This window comes from Ictalurus punctatus, chromosome 15 (genome assembly GCF_001660625.3).
Source record: "Ictalurus punctatus breed USDA103 chromosome 15, Coco_2.0, whole genome shotgun sequence".
Classification (NCBI taxonomy): Eukaryota; Metazoa; Chordata; class Actinopteri; order Siluriformes; family Ictaluridae; genus Ictalurus; species Ictalurus punctatus.
Window position 1 is genome coordinate 22140166 of NC_030430.2, and position 21638 is coordinate 22161803.

General features: G+C 41.7%; 1 protein-coding gene across 2 annotated transcripts in view; it reads right to left on the bottom strand.

Moving 5' to 3' along the window:
* Nucleotides 1–21638, bottom strand: part of hbs1l (HBS1-like translational GTPase) — a 45408-nt gene that overhangs the window by 11422 nt on the left and 12348 nt on the right. For both annotated transcript variants that reach the window (XM_017487481.3, XM_053686489.1), the window contains 6 exons: nt 8874–8982; nt 6885–7096; nt 6585–6750; nt 4655–4772; nt 1776–1922; nt 1545–1619 (listed from right to left, as the gene is read on the bottom strand). In XM_017487481.3, coding sequence (XP_017342970.1) covers nt 1545–1619; nt 1776–1922; nt 4655–4772; nt 6585–6750; nt 6885–7096; nt 8874–8982 — 827 coding nt within the window. The remainder of the gene's footprint in view (nt 1–1544; nt 1620–1775; nt 1923–4654; nt 4773–6584; nt 6751–6884; nt 7097–8873; nt 8983–21638) is intronic.

The window sequence follows — 21638 nt, forward strand, 5'->3', positions numbered from 1 at the left end:
GACTTGTTTGTCCAGAACATCCCAGAGATGATCGATCGGATCGAGATCTGGGGAATTCGGAGGCCGAGTCAACACCTTGAACTCTTTGTCATGTTCCTCAATTCATTTCTGAACAATTTCTGCAGCGTGGCAGGACGCATTATCCTGCTGAAAGAGGACACTGCTATGAGGGAATACTGTTGACATGAAGGTGTGTATTTGGTCTGTAACACTGTTGAAGTAGGTGGTACGTGTCGAAGTGACATCGACATGAATGCCATGACCCAAGGTTTCCCAGCGGAACATTGCCCAGAGCATCATACTGCATTCTTCCCAAAGTGTATCCTTGACGCACCCGACTGTCCACATCATGTAAAAGAAAACATGATTCATCAGGCCAGGCCACCTTCTTCCATTGCTCCATGTTCCAGTTCTGATGCTCACATGCCCGTTCACCGGTGTACAGGGGTCAGCATGGGCACTCTGACCGGTCTGTGGAAGCTGCACGTTCTGATACCTTTCTATAAGAGCCAGCATTAACTTTTTCAGCCATTTGTGCTGCAGTAGCTCTTCTGTGGAATCGGACCTGACGGGCTAGCCGTCACTCAATGCGCATCAGTGAGCCTTGGGCGCCCATGACCCTGTCCCTGGTTCACCGGTTGTCCTTCCTTGGACCAATTTAGGTAGGTACTAAAAACTGCATACCGGGAACACCTCACAAGACCTACTGTTTTGACGATGCTCTGATCCAGACGTCCAGCCATCACAATTTCGCCCTTGACAAAGTCGCTAAGATCCTTACACTCGCCCATTTTTCCTGCTGCAAACACATCAACTTCGAGAACTGACTGTTCACTCACTGCCTAATATATCCCACCCCTTGACAGGTGCCACTGTAACGACATAATCAATGTTATTCACTTCACCTGTCAGTGGTTTTCATGTTATGGCTGATCAGTGGTTGATCGGGATCTTAGTTTGTCAACCAAACCTTCCAAACTTTTTTTTTTTTTTTTAAGATAATTTCCAGATCTGGAAAATAAGTACCTTTCATACTTTTTCCCCTATAACTGTACTACAGTTTGAAATGTAAGATACTTCTACATTTCTCTTTTTCTTCTGGATTTTTCGAAATATGGTCGTGCGTGCAGGTTCTCCTACAAATCACCGGCTCAACTTGCAAAGAAGTTACAGACAAGACCGAAGTAAAATGTAAAAATGCTGTATGAAATGTCCCTGAAATTTCAAACTAATTTCCAGCCGGTGCATCTCCCTGAAGCCATGGGCGGTCTCTTCTGCAGATGAGATCATCTCTCTCTCATTTCTGAATACAGAGGACAAATCAGCAGATGATAATCATACCAGGAAACCAACACAAGTATGATTAAGCTGTAGCCATATAAGAACATGAGTTTCTCTGAACTCCAGTGTATTAAATGAGTCATTCAATGTGATAAAAATCTGTGTTGGACTTCTCAGAGAGGTGCAAACACACAACTTGGCGTATCTTGTGCAAAGATCACCACAATTACATTCGTGTAGCAAACAAAAGCACGGTGTCGTACCTTGAAACCAGCCTGCTTGAGAAATTGGCCAAGTTTGGAAGTTATTTCTTGGAACCTCGACTGCTGCCAGTTCACCTGAAGTTACACACACACACACACACACACACACACACACACACACACACACACACGATGAGAGAAAGGCAGAGAAGGAGTTCCCAGAGGCTGAGGGAAATTTTGATTGACACGACTGTGGTAACTGTGGATGTTGTGGTCACCATGGTTACTCACCTGGTCCATCTTGTTAACAGCGATAGCAAGTTGTGTGACGCCGAGAGATCGAACAAGGAGCGCGTGTTCCCTGGTCTGACCACCGGCCTCAAACCCGGCCTCGAACTCTCCCCGACTGGCGTCCACCACCAACACGGCTACGTCTGCCTGAACACACACACACACACACACACACACACACACACACACACCCGCTGCTTCAAATCCCTCTCCCAAAATTACTAATAACAGCTCCGACAAACTCACACACTTACTCAGCCTTAAATTTCCCCAAACTGGCATACATCACTAACACATCAACACACACACACACACACACACACACACACACACACACACACACCCAGCAGAGAAAGCTAAACATTCACAGTGTGGGCCAAATTACACATGAGCAAAATAACATATGCTCATTTGCCTTAGCAATATGCAAATCGATGAATTTTTTTGCCTGAAAGTCAGCTCAGGAGTGACAATCTATGTGAGTAAAGTAGTACAACCGCACGTTAAGCCATAAATTTGTGGAAGTCAAAACGGTATCATTAACCCGGTAAGAAGATTGGTCGAGAAGAAGCCTGAAACGATTCAAACGTTTCTTAAAATGTTGTTTCTGAAAATGATGACAAATTGGTTTCATATTTCCAGCCCGTTTCATATTCGCGCTGGTTGTCTCGCTGTGTCGCGCTGTTAGTTAGCGATTACTCACAGGTCTGACGCAGACAGCGCGAGTTGGCCAGTGATCAAAGAACATCACGAAAACAAGGCTCACATTACTACCATCCAGGACAACGGCCTTCGGCGTTATTTACACTACAGAACCGCTATTTGTGCAGGTCTATTACTCACTAAACAAATGAATGTCGAGCGGTGTTTAATTTGGGTGTGGTTTAATTGGCGCTGGCCTGCGTGTGTTTACTTGTCAATCGAATGAGGTCCACACATTCGTTTTTGTCCTCAATACCGTCGTAGGTATTCTTGCGGTTGTTTTCCCACAGCATTCTTAAACAGCCTTTGTGATGGCTGTTGTATATATTATCTGTTCAAAGTCATCATTGGCTGGCTGATTACTAGAAATATCACCACATGACATGAAATATGTGATGGTCTGAAAAAAGATTTATAATATTGCATCACACAGATACAACCCCCAAAAAATGGTAGAGGGTCAGGGCCATGACATGCATTTATTTATTTATTTATTTGTTAGTTTGTTTGTTTGTTTGTTTGTTTGTTATGTCCTATAATTTCCTAGAGAATATTTTAATAAATACATGACACATCACATTACTCTAACGTCCACTTAACGTGAATATATAAGCAAAATAAAAATTCGTTTGACTCATTTTTGGCATAGGTCACGTGGTGCGACCGACTGACCATACGTGCGGATTAAGAAGGCAAATTTATTCAAGTAAATTCTGAAATAAATAAAATAGTTTGGCATGATATGTTTGAAACCTTTACAGTCAGAAAATCCTGCGGAATGATTCAACTCTCAGTGGAAAATTCTAATTTCCACAAATGGGATGGGGCGTGGCCTAGAACCGAAGACTTTTATTTTGGCATGGATTTAAAGACAGAGAGGGTCTCGCATCATAAAACAAGACCTCAAGTCACCGTAACGATGCAATGACAAGGTCAGTAGTAGCAGTTTTGAGGCTGGTACCGTTTACGACGTCAGGTTGTGCCTGTTTAATTTGAGAGTCAGGTGGCACAACCACTCAAGTCAGATAGTGCTACCAGAGAAAACATGTATATAAACAATTAAATTTGGTGCAAAACTGTGCAATTAGGTAAGAACTGTAACTGCAACAGCTTATTTAATGCATGAATGTGGGTTTTTTTGTGGTTTTATATCATTTTCTGTCTTAATTTAAAAAAAAAAAAAGGGGGATTTTAAAAATGACTCAAACATGTATGAAATCTTTCAAAAGATGTAAATACAATGTTTAAACCAAGAAAGAAATTACGATGTCTTACACAAAGCAGACATTTCTCCCCATGCTCTGTAAAAGGTACATGAGCAAAATATCATTCTTCTCATTAATGCAGGGTTATACCACATGATATTTTTCTGGGTGGTGAAGGTTTCAACACCTTAAATACATTTTTTTTGGTCGTGTGTGTTCAGTTTGTAAAGCCGTAGGTTTTATTTTACATTCCTGGTTTATCCTGTGCATTTTCAAATACATATGATAGACGGATTATTAACACAAGACAGACTATTTTGCCTTTTTTTTTTTCTTTTTTTCTTTTTTAATTAAATAAATTGTGCCTATTTCTGCAGGTTTAAAGTTTAGATTTAGGGCACGTGGTGAGACTCTTACCACAATACAATCTCAAACTTTTGCAGTCGATTCTACAAAAAATTTCCCCGTGCTTAAAAAAAAAAAAACATTTAAAATGATCGTTAAATTTGAACTTGAAAAACAGACCTGCTTATTACTTATGAGAATGAAACCCCCAAACACACACACACACACACACACACACACACTTTCTCCCTACTGAAGCCCCTTTTCTCAGTGCACACACACATACAGAACTGCTTTCTCTCTACCAAACACCTTACTCAGCATCCACACTCAAGGAAATGAGTAAATCCGGCCAGTAGACCGTGAGTAATTTCATTCACTCACACAAGCCCAAACAGAAGGAACACACTCATACAGAGAGTTGTGGTGCCACCCGATCTACAAAGCAAAGATTTCATTCAGACTTTCAGAAACAAATTTTTGCAAAGTCACTAAAACTCTCTCTCGCACACAAACGTGCACACACACACACACACACACACACACACAAGCGCGCACACGCGCACACACAGAGTACCCAACAAGCATTGCACAGCCCATGAGACCTAGAATCTTCATCTTTAATACCTGTGCTGCTCCAGTGATCATGTTAGGAATAAAGTCTTTGTGGCCTGGTGCATCCATCAGGGTCACAACTTTGGAGTTGGTCTCAAACTTGGTCATGCCCACATCCATGGTCACCCCTCTGAGAGAGAGAGAGGGAGGGAGAGAGAGAGGGAGAGAGATTATCAGAAAGCATGAGATGAGAGACAGAAAACAAACAAGAAAGAGAATGAGAGAGAGAGACTAGACAGTGATAGAGAGAGCAAGGAAGACAGAAATGAGAGAAAGACACGAGAGAGGGAGGAAAAAAAAGAAAGAAAAAAAAAAAAAGACAGAAGTGGTCAGAGATGAGAGACCGAGCACGATGGATAGGGAGAGAGGAGAGACAGAGATTGAGACAAGAGACTGTGGCGGAAATCTAGACACCAGTAGACTCGTCCTCTCAGGTGTAGAAGTTTTATTACAGAGAGAGATGAATACAGGCTAGAAGAAAGCAGGATAGAAGATGAGAGCGCTCTGAAGTACTCCTCTCTCACATGCACCGTATAAGTTTAAGATAAGGAGAGCTGGACATCTGCGAGTCTCGAAAAGGGCGTCCTAGGAGGTTTGAGCCAGTTTGGTGGTTTCAAGCTGTTAGCAGATATGCAGACATTCCTGAAGACAATAATTGCGTCAATGTAAGAGGAAAGAGCGTTCCGTACTAATCTCCATGACGTGACCGCAAGCGGCATTATTCGCGGATGAGCACGAACGGAGCGAACAGAGCTAGTACAAAGAAAAAAATTTATCATTTCCCCCTCACAAGACAGACCAAGAAAGACAGAAGACAGAAACGAGAGACACAGAGACGAGAGGGAGAGACAGATGGGGGGGGGGGGTTAGAGAGAGAGAGACGAGAGAGAGAGAGGTGGTCAGAGGTGAGAGACAGAGCGCAAGACAGGAGGAGAAAGAGGGAGAGAGATGAGACGGACAGACAGACAGAAAATAGGAGACAGTCACAGAGAGAGAGAGACAAAGACTGAGAAAGAGACACAGATGGACAAACACACAGACAGACAGTCAGAGAGAACAAGAGAGAGACAGGCAGAGAGACAACAGGGAGAGAGGAAAAACAAAAAGATAGACAAAGCATGAAATAGACAAGAAATACAGATTGTCAAGAGAGACACACAAATTGAGGCAGATGGACAGAGAAGAAGAGGTACAGAGTGAAAGAGAGAAGGAGACACAGCGAGAGAGAGAGAGAGAGAGAGCGAGAGAAACATTTATGAAGTAATGAAATTGAACCAAAATAAAGAAATCTTTGTAATAATAATAATAATAATGAAATTGTATTTAAGCACACACTAAAATCTATTTAGAAAAAGAAATAATAATAATAAAATTGTATTTTTAAGCACACACTAATTAAAATCTATTTAGAAAAAAAATAATAATAACAAAAACAACATCGTTTAAGTCTGCTGAAGTGCAAAAAAAAAAAAAGTGTTTAATAGACAAAGTTACCACTGATCATCTGAACTGTACAGCCAAAAGCCAAACCTCCAGCCGTGCAAGCGCTTGCCTTGCTTTCACATTTTTACTTTAGACAATAATAACGAAGAAGCGAAAACTATGAAATAACGTATACACAGTTAGGCAGTGACACAGGAAGCAAATCGGGCGTCCTCGAGTTTGTCGAGTCGGAAGTCGGAAGTTTGTAATTACTGTAATTCTGAAATGACTTGAAGGTACTACCGGGGGGGCGTTTCAAAAGGTAAATATTACGGAAACAAATTCCAACCTAGGCATTGCCTTGACTATACATGCGTCAAACAAAAACCTTCAGAAATGGAAAGGGGGAAGAAAATAAATAAATAAATAAATAAAAATAAAAAAAAAAACAACATTGCACATATCAACACTTCAGGCTGGTACTGTAGATTTGACGTACGTGCGTGTATGTTAAACCGACCTGTCTCGCTCCTCTCCGGTCTCGTCCAGCACCCAGGCGTAAGCGAAAGATGCCTTGCCAGCTTTCTTCGCCTCCTGCTCATACTTGTGCATGGTGCGTTTATTCACGTTCCCCAACAGGTACAAGAGATGACCCATGAGCGTGCTCTTACCCGCATCCACGTGGCCTGCGCGCACACATTCAGACATTCATGCTTCAAGTTTGAGCATAGAGTCAGGAAGCGTATACAATAATGATAAAGGGTTAATTGTTGACCGGATCATGTATAAGACTGCAGACGGCTAGACGGAGAAGGCGTACCTATGACGACGAGGTTGAGGAGTGGTTTCCCTCCCTGCCTCTGCTCCAGCTCGGTGCGGATGTTGAGCTGCTGTTTGTTTTTACTGGTGGAGCGGGGCGGGGTCGGGGCCGCCGATTCCTCCGCCACACACGCCGCTTTAGACGGAGTCTCCGGAGCTGCTACCGGGCTCGGACCTCTGCGCACGGACGGGCTGACTCCGTTCTCCTCGGAGCTACACGGACGCAACAAGGCATTTTTAACCAAATGAGCTCATCAGTTTATGGAAAATATTTTGTGGTAAATGTGATTTTTCTCTTCTCCTGGTCTCACACACAACTGTTGACTGAAATTTTGTATATTGCCAGAATGGAATAGAACACTTAAGGCTACGCTGTTACAGGAAAATAATCAATAGTGTAAGGCGTCATGAACCCCCCCCCACCCCCCCACCTAATAACACAGCAAATTTGTCCGCAATTACATTTTATTTATTAAAAGAATGACATTTTGTACTTATTATCCATTTATAGTTGCATCTCCAAAATTGCAGGCTCGTCAAAGCACTGACACCGGAGACTCCTTCCAACAATCCTAAACAAACATCACTATATAGTGATGCAGATGCACAGTTTTTCAATACGTTTATTCTGGAGTGTCTGCTAGACACCGATCAGCCATAACATTAAAACCACCTGTATAATAGTGTGTCGGTCGCCCTTGTGCCACCAAAACAGCTCTGACCCGTCGAGGCATGGACTCCACAAGACCTCTGAAGGTGTGCTGTGGGATCTGGCACCAAGACGTTAGCAGCAGATCCTTTAAGCCCTGCAAGTTGTGAGGTGGGGCTTCCATGGATCGGACTTATACAATATTATACAATACCGTTCCCATGAAGGGGTGTACTTGGTCTGCAACCATGTTTAGGTAGGTGGTACGTGTCAAAGTAACCTCCGCATGAATGTCAGGACGCAAGGTTTCCCAGCAGAACACTGCCCAGAGCATCACACTGCCTCAGTTTTGGAGCTGCTCTGACCCGGTCTTCTAGCCATCACAATTTGGCCTTTGTGAAAGTCCCTCAGATCCTCACGCTTGCCCAATAACAGTCTGTTCACGTGCTGCCTAATACATCCCACCCCTTGACAGGTGCCACTGTAACAGCATACTCAATGTTATCCACTTCACCGGTCAGTGCTTTTAATGTTATTGCTGATTGGTATACAAGTAAGCCGTTACTATAGGAACAATAACTTGCTTTCGAATTTGTCCTTTCATTACACATAGCTCAATTGTGAAACTCAAGAAAACTACATTTGTGACAAGGTCTAATTGTTAACACCGTTCTATCCCGTTAACGTTCGGAAAGACGGCTGTCTGTTTGTTTGCTTGGGTACTGCGGCACGACGGACGTGTGACAAACTCGCGTCAACACGTTACATGAATGTGTAAATAATTCATTTTAAATGCTAAAGCAAACAAAGCTTCAACGTTATTTTTCAGGCTTTACTTAAGTGTTCAGTATTATGCTCCTCAAGTTGTGCGAGTATAAAGGTCGAACCACCTGCAGAACACACTGTACACCCCATAATCCACCCTCCCTGCTCCAGCGCCAAGGGTGTGGTCTGTGGTTTAAGGTGGGGAGGTGATAGTCTGCGGATTTCTGTGTTTGCATGCTCATCTGAATAATCTATAAGCAGCAGCCACTCCTGTGGTTTTATTGCTGCGAGCACACACACACACACACACACACACACTGTCCCCTTTCTCTGCTGAAAGACCACCTAAATATGAATGTTACTGTGATATGAATCATTTTTATCTTCACAATACATGGCCTAGAATTTTCACATGTGAAATAGTACAACTATGGCGCACAGTGTGCGGCGGAACATTCAAAAAAACAAAAAAGTCCGGTTAACAAAACCAAGAATTACTGAACTACTGAATTACTCAACTCAAGTTCTAACAGTGCTGGACTCTGCTGAAAGAAACCCGGCTCCTGGCGAGCTTACCTTGGCACGTCGAAGCCCATGGTCTGCTTCTTTCCGGAGACGGTCATCCGGGCCACTTTAGGAACCACCTCGGATTCAAGACGAGTCTCGGGAAGCTCACGAGGTTTCGCTACGTCACAGAAAAACAACTTGCAGTTACATTTTTACACATAAATCACAATAAATGACGTTTGTTAAAGAAAGAGGACTGACATCTTTATACATACACACACACACACACACACATATATAACTTGGATATACGTGCTGTTTTCTGCTCCTGCACTGTAATTTTCCACAGGATCGCTAAAGTTATATAATATGTCTGGAACACGTATACACCCTATATAAGAAATACCCAGAGAGCTTAGGATTCTAAAAAAAATAATAAAACTGTTTTGATCATAAGTGAAAACAAAACGGGGGTGTTGATGGAAAGTACTCACAGGTGTTAAGTTTTGCTCTTTTTTTTTTTAAAATATCTTGACTTTTTGAGTCATTTGTTTCTTGCTTCTACTCACAGTCATGCTGAATGGTGTGTAATTTAGAGATGTGTAACGAGTAGGACATATATAGGCACCATTACACACAAAACCCATAAAACCCATCAAAACTACTCATAGCACTTCTACAGTCATCTCATCAAATTAAAAAAAAAAATGGCAGGAAAGGTGTTGCGCAACAAGAAGAGCTTCACCGATTCTATAAATGTCGGTGTTCGACATCATTCTTAAAACGTTCTCATGTGTGTTCAGTTCGGTTCAGAGATCTGCAGAGGGTGAAGGTCGTAGCATATGATTTACACCATACCCTCGAGCCATGCGGATAAAGGCGGGGCCGTCCTGGAAGAAACCACGCCCAGGATAGATAGACTCGTTTCTAAGGTTTACATATCAGGAACATAGCGTTGATTGATGGCTTTGTGAACCGGAAATAAGAAAATACGGCCATCTTGAAAGTCCTTGGTGAAGATTTGAAGCAAACTGGTGTGCACGAGTATCCAGCTATTAAGCGTTCATACTTATAGATCTGGATATGCTCTGAGGAATATATTTACCGAGACTAATTTTCCATTACGGCATTTAGTTCCGAGTTTAAAAACAAAATCCACAAAAGATGGTCTTGGCTAATTGGCTACATTTAAGTCAAATTGGTGATATCTTTGCTGGACTGTTTTACTGAAGTTCATGACTCAACGCTCTCATGGTAAAGGCGAAGGTGACGTGCAAGAACAGAAGAAGAACGAAAGAAAGTATGTATGAGAGACACACCGTGCGTGCGTGTGTGTGTGTGAGCGTAAGGTAACCGGGCTTTCTGTTTGCTTTGTCATTCCAGTACTCGCCGAGTCAGTGCTCAGAGCCACAGCCAGTCATCTCTCTCTCTGCAGCCTGGCTAGGAAAGAGTTAACTGTTCCCACGTCACTGACAGTTACGTGCACCGGTGGCATAAAACCCACAGGCTTTCACTAAAACGAATAAACATTCACACACACACACACCTCATCAGGATAATTGAGCAGAGCATGGCGCTGACTGCAGCAAGGCACAGTTCTGAAACTAGGCCTTTAATGCTTCTTCAGAACTTTCTGACACTGATGGATGTTTTGAAATGATTCAAACTCTTTTCATGTCAAAACTGGCACAGTGTGGAAAATGGTGTGTAATATATATATATATAAAAAAGGTCTTTGCCATATTTTTGAAATGTTCACTTTCTTCACCCCCCCCCAATACTGAATGAGCATCTTAGTAGGATCTGACTCATGCTCTACGGTGAATTCTCAGTAGAGAAATATTTCCCTATAGAGAGCTCACTACATTCCCCTTCCACCACAGCACTGTTAAGAGCTGGATTCTGATTGGTCAGAAGGTGCTTCCATAACAGCAGCTCTACCAGGAATTCAAAATCACAGGTTTATATTATCGCACGTGTTCTAACGCGGTGTTGTGTCTACAGGAACAACTTGCGTGCTTGTTTACGTGAAAGGCTACGCTCCACTCAATTGGATTAAAAAAAAAAAATCGTAAAACCCTACGTGGAAGTGCTGACATGGTGAAGTCATCGGTTTTTACTTAACGTTTCGGAAAGAGTCTCCAGAGTCGGCGTTTTATTACAAGTTCTTTAAACTTGACAAGCTACATTAAATGTTTACGTCTTATAAACTTCGAGCCGGGGGTGGGGTTGAAGAGAGAGGCTGGAGAGAGAACAATTCTTTGCAGACTCTATACCATACTTGTTTCACAGATGATACTACAAACGGATGTCGTTCGTTAATGAATCGAAATTTTCAGCGTTGGCAAATTTCTGTGGTATACCAGGGATAAAACCCTTTGAGACACTCTGTTATAGGAAATTAATCAACTTCAAGATGGTAACAGTAATCCTCCTTTGCGTCATTGGTTGTTTTCCTGTAACAGCACACCCACCAAGTGTTTTATTCTTAATATAGTGCTCTGTAAATCCAGGATAGAACTGATGTACACACTAAAGCGCTACAATGGAGCGGACAACTTCATACACACGTGCGTCTTTGAAAATAAAAATTGATATCATGGAAAAGTTCATTCCCCCCCGTAATTTAATTCAAAAAGTGGAACTTTCATATACTCTAGATTCATTACACACAACATGAAATACTTTTTTGTTGTATTAATCTTGATGATTACAGCTTACAGCTCAAGGAAATCAAAAACCCAGATTCTCAAAATATTAGAATAAAGAATTTATAATACAGAACCGAACCCTATTCCAACATATTCAAATTTTTTGAGATGCACCTGTATAAAATGCACATAGGCACTGTGCCTAATGATTAATAAAGCAAACAGGTGTTAGGTTTAATGGTATATTTAATTCAGAAAATTGCATTTGATACTTCTGGTTTCACGTTGGTCGGTAATTTAAAACATGCAAATCGGTTCACAGAACAATGGGTCACGATGTCGTTCTAGAAAACCCACCGGTATTCAGTACAACTTCTCCGACACTGCGTTGAACAAAGCATCAAAATACAGTAACCATACTGGTTTGCATATGGGATTTTGTTTTTTTGCCAAAGCTGCACACAACCTCTAACTAGCGTGAAGACCTCTGCAAACATACAGTCCCCTCCGAAACTATTGGAACAGCAAGGATAATTCAGTTGTGTTTGTTGTAGACTGAAGACATTTAGGTTTGAGATCAAAAGATGAATATGAGAAGAGAGTTTAGAATTTCAGCCGCAATTTCCTGGTATTTCTATGTAGAGGTGTTAAACGGCATAGAACGTGGCACATTTTGTATCAGACCACCCAATGTGTAGGAGAGCAAAAATATTGGAACATAGTCTGTAAGCTGTTTCTTGTTACCCAGGTGTGTCCTGTTAGATTGATTGTTTAAACGGTAAACAGCTCTGAATATCTACTCTTGATATTAGCCTTCAGTTTTCATCTGTGAAGACTGCATTTGGTGTTAAGAAGGATAAACCAACATGAAGATCAGAGAGCTGTCTACGGGAGAAAAGCAAGTCATTTTGAAGCTGGGAAAAGAGGGAAAATCAATCAGAGGCACTGCACAAACACTGGGCATGGCCAATAGGACAATTTGGAATGTCCTGAAAATGAAAGAAACCACCAGCGTTCTGAGCAACAGACACCGAATGGGTCGGCCAAGGAAATCAACAACAGCTGATGACAGAATCATTGTGAGAGCTGTGAAGAAAAACCCAAAAACAACAGACAGTGACATCAACAACAATCTTGACATTGAAGGTCTGGAAGAACCGTTGGAAGAAGACTTCGAGAGCAGAAATATAAAGTAGAAGCCATGCCACAAGATGCAAACCACTCACTCACCAGCATTAAGAATCAGAAAAACAGTTTGGAATTCGCAAAGAAATACAGAGATGAGCCACAAAAGCTCTGGAACCAAGATTATCCTCTACAAAAGGCCAAAGTGTAGAGTGATCCAAAGCATACAAGCTCATCTGTGAAACACGGTGGAGGTGGTGTCATGGCTTGGGCTTGCATGGCTGCTTCTGGAACATTCTCACCGATCCGTATTGACGATGGAACTCACGATGGTAGCAGCAGAATGAATTTTATCTTCCAAAATACAGAGAAATGCATCCCAATGAATCAGGAGGAACTTCATCATGCAGCAATGTTGTCTGTTGTACTGCCAGTGGAACAACAAGAAATGTATTTCAGTAAGATGAGGAAATGTACAAAATAAAATTATGATTGCTTTTCTCATCTGTACAGTTATAACGGCGTGACGTAACGAGCTTGTGCGTTTCAGGTGGAGCTCAGACAGCAGTAGGAGTGGTGATGAAATGAATTTGTTATGTAGCCAGATCATTTAAGCCACAACCGACCATCGTACAATCGTTCCATATTAATAAACGTCGTCATGAAGCATTTGTGTCGTTGAAAAAGATTCAAATCAACATGTTAGTAACAGGTGAATATTATGCCTTGTATTATAAATCCCGATCTACGACTCTTACAATACAATGTATTGATATTGCAGTGGTTTGATTTGTCGTCATTACTAAATAAATGTATTCATATTTAATTTGTGTCATTATCATTTCGTGAAGTCTGTACCGCTAGATAGATAGATAGATAGATAGATAGATCGATCAATCTCATATCGTAGCTTTAGTGTATCGTCTCATGTGCGGTGATGAAATATCGTATATCGCGCAGACATCACCTTAGAGAGATGTAACTTGGCCTACCGAATTTTATTTCACTGCACCAACAAGCTTGAAGATATATGGATGACGACATAGTTCCACGTCAAACTTGCATCTATAAATAAGGACTTTCCTGCCATTTTTCTATTAAAAAAAAATAAAATCTGACCCGTTTTGCTATATTTGCGTTGTAGCACTAGAAAATAAATTTTTTGACAGATCAATTATATTTTGTGCCGGCTTGATTTAACACCAAAAGTATTCATTTTTGTAGATTCAAAGAAAAATAAAACATGTAGGATGAAAGATTAAAGTATTTCTAGGGACATTTGTCCACACCCATACCAAAGCCCCCAAACCCAGCCCCCGAACACCCCCACACACAGCAAATCAACCTTTATCTTACAAACACACAAACACCTGACTCTGCAGGCACAGCCACAAGGCCAGGAAGTGGTGTGGGGGGTAGAGATAATTCCTTCACCTGCTTGTGCACACACACACACACACACACACACACACACACACCTACAGAATATCTATCCTCCAAAACACACTATAATGATTGTATTCTTACACACAAAACATTGCCACTAGCATTTTTATTCATGCCACAGTACTTATCACACATTTACAAAACTACTCAAAGTTACACTACATGACAGAATGAACATGTTCTGTACTACAGAACTGTTAGGGTGCTTTCACACTTGTACTGTCTCAGAAAAAGTACGGGTCAGGGGCTTTATGTTCAGATATACACTACCGGTCAAAAGTTTGGACACGACCAAAATGTTTCCCCATGACCTTAAAAACCTTCTGATCTGAAGGTGTATGATTAAAAATATTCGAAATCGGTGTCTTTCTTTAGAAAAAAAAAAAAAAGTACATTTTATTTACAAAAAAATTATTATTTTAAACGTAGGAACTCCTTTAATACACTTTAAAAAGCACCTCAGGGAAATTCCTCAAGAAATCGGTCGAGAAAATGCCAAGAATACTTTTCTGGAAATTCTAGGCGGAAAGGGCGTCGACTTTGAAGATGCTAAAATATTCAATTACTTTGGATTTTTTTTTCCCCATCACAACATAACTCCCATCGTCCCGTTTGTGTCACTCCAGGGTTTTGATGACTTTATTATTATTCTAAAATGTGGAAAAAAAATAAAAAATAAAGAATGAGTGTGTCTAAACTTTTGTAGTGTAAGAGAATTAAAACGCTCACACTTACCACAACACTCTTACCGGTCATAGCTACTATTAGATGAACTAATTGACTAATCTAACTTGCGATCTAGATTACATTTATTGCTCCGAGTAATAGCGATTGGTTTAACTCTGGCGATGATGTGGTTGCCTGCACACCAGGGAACGTCCCAACAAATATAGACTAGCTCTTATTCCTCTATGTCGCAATACCGGAATATTGGCAATGAAATATTTTCCTTCCTTGCAATATTTACTCACTAAAGCCTATTTGTTCACCAAGCTTGTTTTTGTCACCTGCTGACTCGGGACCTGATCGGTAAGTAAGGTAAATTGAATAAATAAATTTTAAAAAGTGCCGCAACAGAAAAGCGCATATCATTAGTTCACAAGTATAAATCCCGATGATGGCCGGGAGTTTAAACCGAGCGCTCTGGTTGGCTGAGTGAGACGGAGGACATGCTGTATTGTAGCTCCCCTGTCAATTACAGTGACACTAGCCAATTGTGGAGGTCTGAGAGCTCATGTCTACGGAAGGGGGCGGATAGCGCTTTCCTCAGAGCATGTTATTCCGCCCTGTGATGCAGCATGAGCAACATGCACATTTGCCATTTAGGGGGGGGGGGGGTTTCTTTTTTCTTTTTTAAACACAATGTCACTCGGGGCTTTTTTGGAAAAGCTGAACTTCTGTCGGCTTTGGAAGGGCTACACTTGTGACCAAGAAAACCCCCCAAAACATCAGGAGCAGTGCAACTGAGATAAAACGCCAAGCGTGAAGGCAGCACTACAGGGTCCGGGGGGGGGGGGGGGGGGGGGGGGGGGGGTCAAATCCCTTACTAAACAAGGACAAACGCTTTGCAAAGGCTTTGCTGTAGTGCACACTACCCCCAGGACACCTTCAGTGCCAAACAAGGTCAACCTTTCTACGTGATCATTTTCATAAGAATAGCCTTAAGGTTGTGATGACAAAAGAAGCAAATTTTCCCTCGTTCCCCCCGGAGGACTCTTACACACACCCATGCCCACGCCCAGCAGGATATGTAAATGCACTCTTCCTAGGAAAACGGATCCAAACCTGAACACCAAACACCAGTGAGGGCTCAAACTACCCTAATCTTTCATTACTTTTCACCTGTCACTAGTGTCACTGAAACAAAACAGGAGGAGGAGGAGGAGGAGGAGGGGCAGACAGAGCTCAGTAAACATTAAAAAAAAAAAAATTAATAAAATGTATAAAGGGGAATAAAATGGAAAGTAAAGAAAATCCGAGCTCTTTATTCATTTTTCAATGCAATGTCTTCAATACTAAACCCAGTATCATGTTTTAAAAAAATTATTTTTTTTAAAAAACGAGGAAAAAAAAAAAAAAGAACTTTTAGGGAGTAAATATTTTAATTAAAAGTATTCATACTTATAAATGTAAAGCGTGAAGACTATGTAAAGAGTGAAAAACTTCAAGTCAACTAACTAACTAAGTTAACTAACTTTATGCTTTTTCTTGTTGCTCAAAAATAAAGAGAGCGTATACAGCCCTCTCCGAAACTTACAATTTATATATATATTTTTTTTTTTGCTGTAGACTGAAGACATTTAGGTTTGAGATGAAAAGATTAATATGAGAAGAGAGTTTAGAATTTCAGCTGCAATTTCCTGGTTTTTATACGTAGACAAATACAATTTGTATCAATTTGTAGGTAAACAAAAATATTGGAACATGTGACCGGGTGTTTCTTGTTACCCAGGTGTGTCCTGTTGGATTGTTTCAACAGTAAATAGCTCTGAACAAATACTCTAGGTTGTAGCCTTCAGTTTTTAAAAAGGGTAAAGCAAGATGTAGATCAGAGAGCTGTTTATGGGAGATAAGCAAGCCATTTTGAAGCTGGGAAAAGAGGGAAAATCAAAATTAGAGGCACTGCACAAACACTGGGCATGGCCAATAAGACAATTTGGAATGTTCTGAAAAAGATGGAAACCACTGGTGTACTGAACAACAGACACCGAATGGGTCGGCCAAGGAAATCAACAACAGCTGATGACAAACATTGTGAGAGCTTTGAAGAAAAACCCAAAAACAACGGACAGCGACATCACCAACAACCTCCACAGGGCAGAGGTGAAGGTCTCACAATCCACCGTTCGAAGAATGACTTCGAGAGCAGAAATATAGAGGGCATACCACAAGATGCAAACCACTCACCAGCAGTAAGAATCGGAAAGTCAGTTTGGAATTCGCAAAGAAATATAGAGATGAACCACAAAAGTTCTGTTCCTATACTTTTGCTTGCCTAAAGATTGGGTGGTCTGATACAAACGGTTTCTATGAATGTTTTCTGATGTTCAACACATCTAGGTATAAATAAAATCATCATCATCATCATCATCATCAACAACCTCCACAGGGCAGGGGTGAAGGTCTCACAATCCACCATTTGAAGAATGACTTTGAGAGCAGAAATATAGAGGGCATACCACAAGATGCAAACCACCATATTGGAATCTGCAAAGAAATACAGAGATGAGCCACAAATGTTCTGGAATCTTCCTCCAGGGAATGGAATCCTCTACCAAAGTGATAGAAAGGCCAAAGTGTGGAGAAAGAAAGGATCTGCTCATGATCCAAAACATACGAGCTCATCTGTGAAACATGGTGGAGGTAGTGTCATGGCTTGGGCTTGCATGGCTGCTTCTGGAACATTCTCACTGATCCGTATTGATGATGGAAATCATGATGGTAGCAGCGGAATGAATTCAGAAGTGTACAGGAACATTTCATCTGCCAATTTACAGAGAAATGCATCCCAATTAATCTGGAGGAACTTCATCACGCAGCAAGACAACGATCCAAAACACACTGCCAACTCAGCATAGGACTTCATCAGGGGGGAAAAGTGGAAGGTTTTAGACTGGCCAAGTCAATCACCAGAACTTAACCCAGTTGAACAGCACTTCACCTCCTGAAGAGGAGACTGAAGTGAGAACCCCCGCGAAACAAACAACAAACTGAAAGAGGTCACGGAAAAAAGAATCACAAAAGAAGAAACCAACCGTTTGGTGACGTCAGTAAGTCTCAGGCTTGATGCAGTTATTGCAAGTGAGGGAAATGCAACCAAATATTAAGTGTTGCTATTTACTCATGTTCCTATACTTTTGCTCACCTAAAAATTGGGTAGTCCGATACAAAAGGTGCTGTTTTTTGTTGATGATTTACATCTACATGTAGACGTAAATACCAAGGAAAACAAAGGGGGGGGGGGGACACGAGCGAGGATACTTTTATAGGAAAATAATCACAACCAGGGTGATTGCGGCAAAAATATCGATCACAATTCTCCAAGGCTTTTTCTCCAAATAGGCGCCACAAAAGCGCATCATTTTTCTACCTCGCCAATTCGTTCTTATGAAAAAAAAATTCTCTAGTCTGTCTCACGCTTTTAAAGTTTATATTTTTAACCCTTGGATGTGCCTCACGATCTACAGGTTCGCTCACAAACCGCCAGCAATACAGTAGCGTTACATTTAAAATGACTCATAATTAATACAATTTTAGTATTATTTAACAATTTATAAAATATTTGGTTTATTTTTTGCATTAAAAAAAACATTTAAAAAAGAAACATTAAGAGAAAAAAAAAGGTAAAAACTTTATAACGTTTTACAATTTAAAAAAAATTAAGCAAACCTTTAATAAATCGCACCATCTGCTTAAAGTCAGCTAGTAATATTTATAGTAATAATTTTCATGTAAAAATCTAATACAAAAGAAAAAAAAATCCCAATCCCACATCCACAAGTGTTTTATTCCTCTTCAATACGAACAATTAACGACTACAGAATGATGTTATAAATCTTATCCATTAATAGATACGTTCACTGTTGTGCGACAAAAACAAATGACGTCATTTCAGCTGTATGTCAGTCCCTCCAGGAGTTCATGATTCTGCAATCGCAGAAATTAACGCCAAAAATATATATACAAGTAAATAAATAAACAAACGTCAAGCAAACTCTGCATTATTCACAGGAGCTTGCGATTTTAAAATTACTGCAGATTTTCTGCACATCACGTGATGTCATCACAACGCACACTCAGCCAAAGCCCTCTCTGATTCGCGTGTCGAACGAGAGTACGTCTCGATTACCGACAAACATCCCTGCGAAAGACCAATTTTCAAAATAAAATAAAAAAAATCCCCCGTGTCAGAAACCTGGACACGTCCCACCTTCCAAAAACGCTAAATAACCATCTTCTACCAAAAAACTTGGCTACACGTACAAGTTCCTGTGCCGGGTGTTACTATGGAAACCATATATTAGATAGAACGTATTCAGATATTAGAACAAGCGCGTTAATATAAACCATCGACATCTGACCGATCGGAATAGCTCACTCGACAACGCTGTGGTGTAATATCGTGTTAATAAAAGTCACGTATATTACATGTATAAAAGATGCAGCGAGAATCGCTTTATATGATCGTCTCGTTATTCTGACGTCACGCGGTTCTCAGGTCTCGAGCACGCATCCCAGATGCTCAGGAACCGGTTTAGGATCCTGAAACGTGTAGGATCCAGCTGGGGGAGCTGTTGCAACACAAGTCCCGTGCCAAAAGGTAGAAAAGAGGGGAACACACTCTTCTCTTTTAAACAAAAACAACATGCATCTGCCACAGGTTGGTGCAGTCTTGTTTTGTGTGTGAGTTCTGAGTGGGTGTACGATCGCTTTAGGATGACGGGGGGAATCCCCACAGCTCGGCTCACCATTCACATCTACCCTGTACACATCAACACGATTCGGCAGACACCGACCTGAAGGGTTGTAGTACACCGAAATGGCACGTCGCTGCTTTAAAGGTTTAATCACGTGTACCCGGGTAACAATTCTCCTCTCCTGTAAAGTGCAGGGTTATTGTTCGCTACACACCTCGCTGTGAATGCAAGTGTGCGAGAGAGAGAGAGAGAGAGAGAGAGAGAGAGAGAGAGAGAGAGAGAGAGAGTGTGTGTGTGTAGTGCAGGCAGGGAGAGAACCCAGAGACCAACAATATACAGATGAATATACCACCAGAGAAGAAGAAAAAAAAAAAGCATTAATAACTGCAAGTGAGCTGAGGCGTGATGATCACTTGCGGTCTGAATAACAGGTCAATTCTGTTTCTCTCTCTGTTTTTATGATTCTCTCTCTCGCTATGACCAATTTATAGCACTTTGCACTGTTTCAGAGCATGACATATCCGCATTTCAGCAGAACCCACAAAGTGCAAAAACCGAGGGAAACGCAGCAGCCGAAGGCCAGCTGTCACAGTCACTTTTTCCTGCGTAGGTGGAGAAAAAGACAACGACCAGAAAAAGAGGAATGGAAGAGAAGCCTAAGGTGGTCAGATAGTATAAAGACAGTGTTCATACAGACAGAGAGAGAGTGAGAGAGAGACATATGCAAGACATATGCAGAGGGGGGGGCATATGCAGAGACATATGCAGAGAGAGAGAGAGAGAGAGAGAGAGAGAGAGAGAGAGAGTGAAAGAGAGAGAGAGGAGGGGGGAGAGGGGCAGAGAGAGAGAGACAGATGCAGAGAGAGAGAATAGGACAGGCAGATGCCGAGAGAGGCAAAGAGAGAGAGAAGGGGAGAGACAGATGCAAAAAGAGAGAGAAGGGGAGAGAGAGGGGGGGGGAGAGACATATGCAGAGAGAGAGGGGGGGGGAGAGGGGCAGAGAGAGAGACAGATGCAGAGAGGCAGAGAGAGAGAATAGGAGAGACAGATGCAGAGAGAGGCATAGAGAGAGAGAAGGGGATAGACAGATGCAGAAAGAGAGAGAAGGGGAGAGAGAATGGGAGAGAGATGCAGAGAGAGAGAGAAGGGGAGAGGAAGATGCAGAGAGAGGCAGAGAGAGGGAGAGAGAGAAGGGGAGAGACATATGCAGAGAGAGAGAGAGAGAGAGAGAGAGAGAGAGAGAGAGAAGGGGAGAGACATATGCAGAGAGAGAGAGAGAGAGAGAGAGAGAGAGAGAGAGAGAGAGAGAGAAGGGGAGAGACATATGCAGAGAGAGAGAGAGAGAGAGAGAGAGAGAGAGAGAGAGAAGGGGAGAGACATATGCAGAGAGAGAGAGAGAGAGAGAGAGAGAGAGAGAGAGAGAGAGAGAGAGAGAAGGGGAGAGACATATGCAGAGAGAGAGAGAGAGAGAGAGAGAGAGAGAGAGAGAGAGAGAAGGGGAGAGACATATGCAGAGAGAGAGAGAGAGAGAGAGAGAGAGAGAGAGAGAGAGAGAGAGAGAGAGAAGGGGAGAGACATATGCAGAGAGTGAGAGAGAGAGAGGTTGTAGTGGTTTGACCCCCAGATCTACCACTACAAAGCCCTGCAATGCCAAGAGTTGAGCCGAGAGAAGAGTCTCCTCACCCGGCTGGTGCTGAAACTCTGCGCATTAACACAGACTAACACGGTTCTACATCAGAACAGCCGCACACAGGAACAATCAGTCCAATCAGACCTCACCAAATTATAACACATCACCCACTGGAACACACAAACATGAGCACAAAGTAAAATGCAGTGCAATCTGTCCCGAAACCCACACTACACTGTATCCGAATACCTGAGCACAGTGATGAACAACACAGAACCATGGCGACAAAGTACACACACACACACACACACACACACACACACACACACACACACACACACACACACACACGCACAGCCCTGCTTGTCTTCCGTTTTGTTTTTTTTACATTTTTATACATCTTTCTTTTTTACACAATGTTTATTAATAACATTTCTACATTCCTGTAATGCGTTGGCAATACTGTACATGTACACGGTCATGCCAGTAAAGCTTGTTGAATTGAATTGAGAGAGAGAGAGAGAGAGAAGTGGAGAGAGGGAGGCAGAGAGAGAGAGAAGTGGAG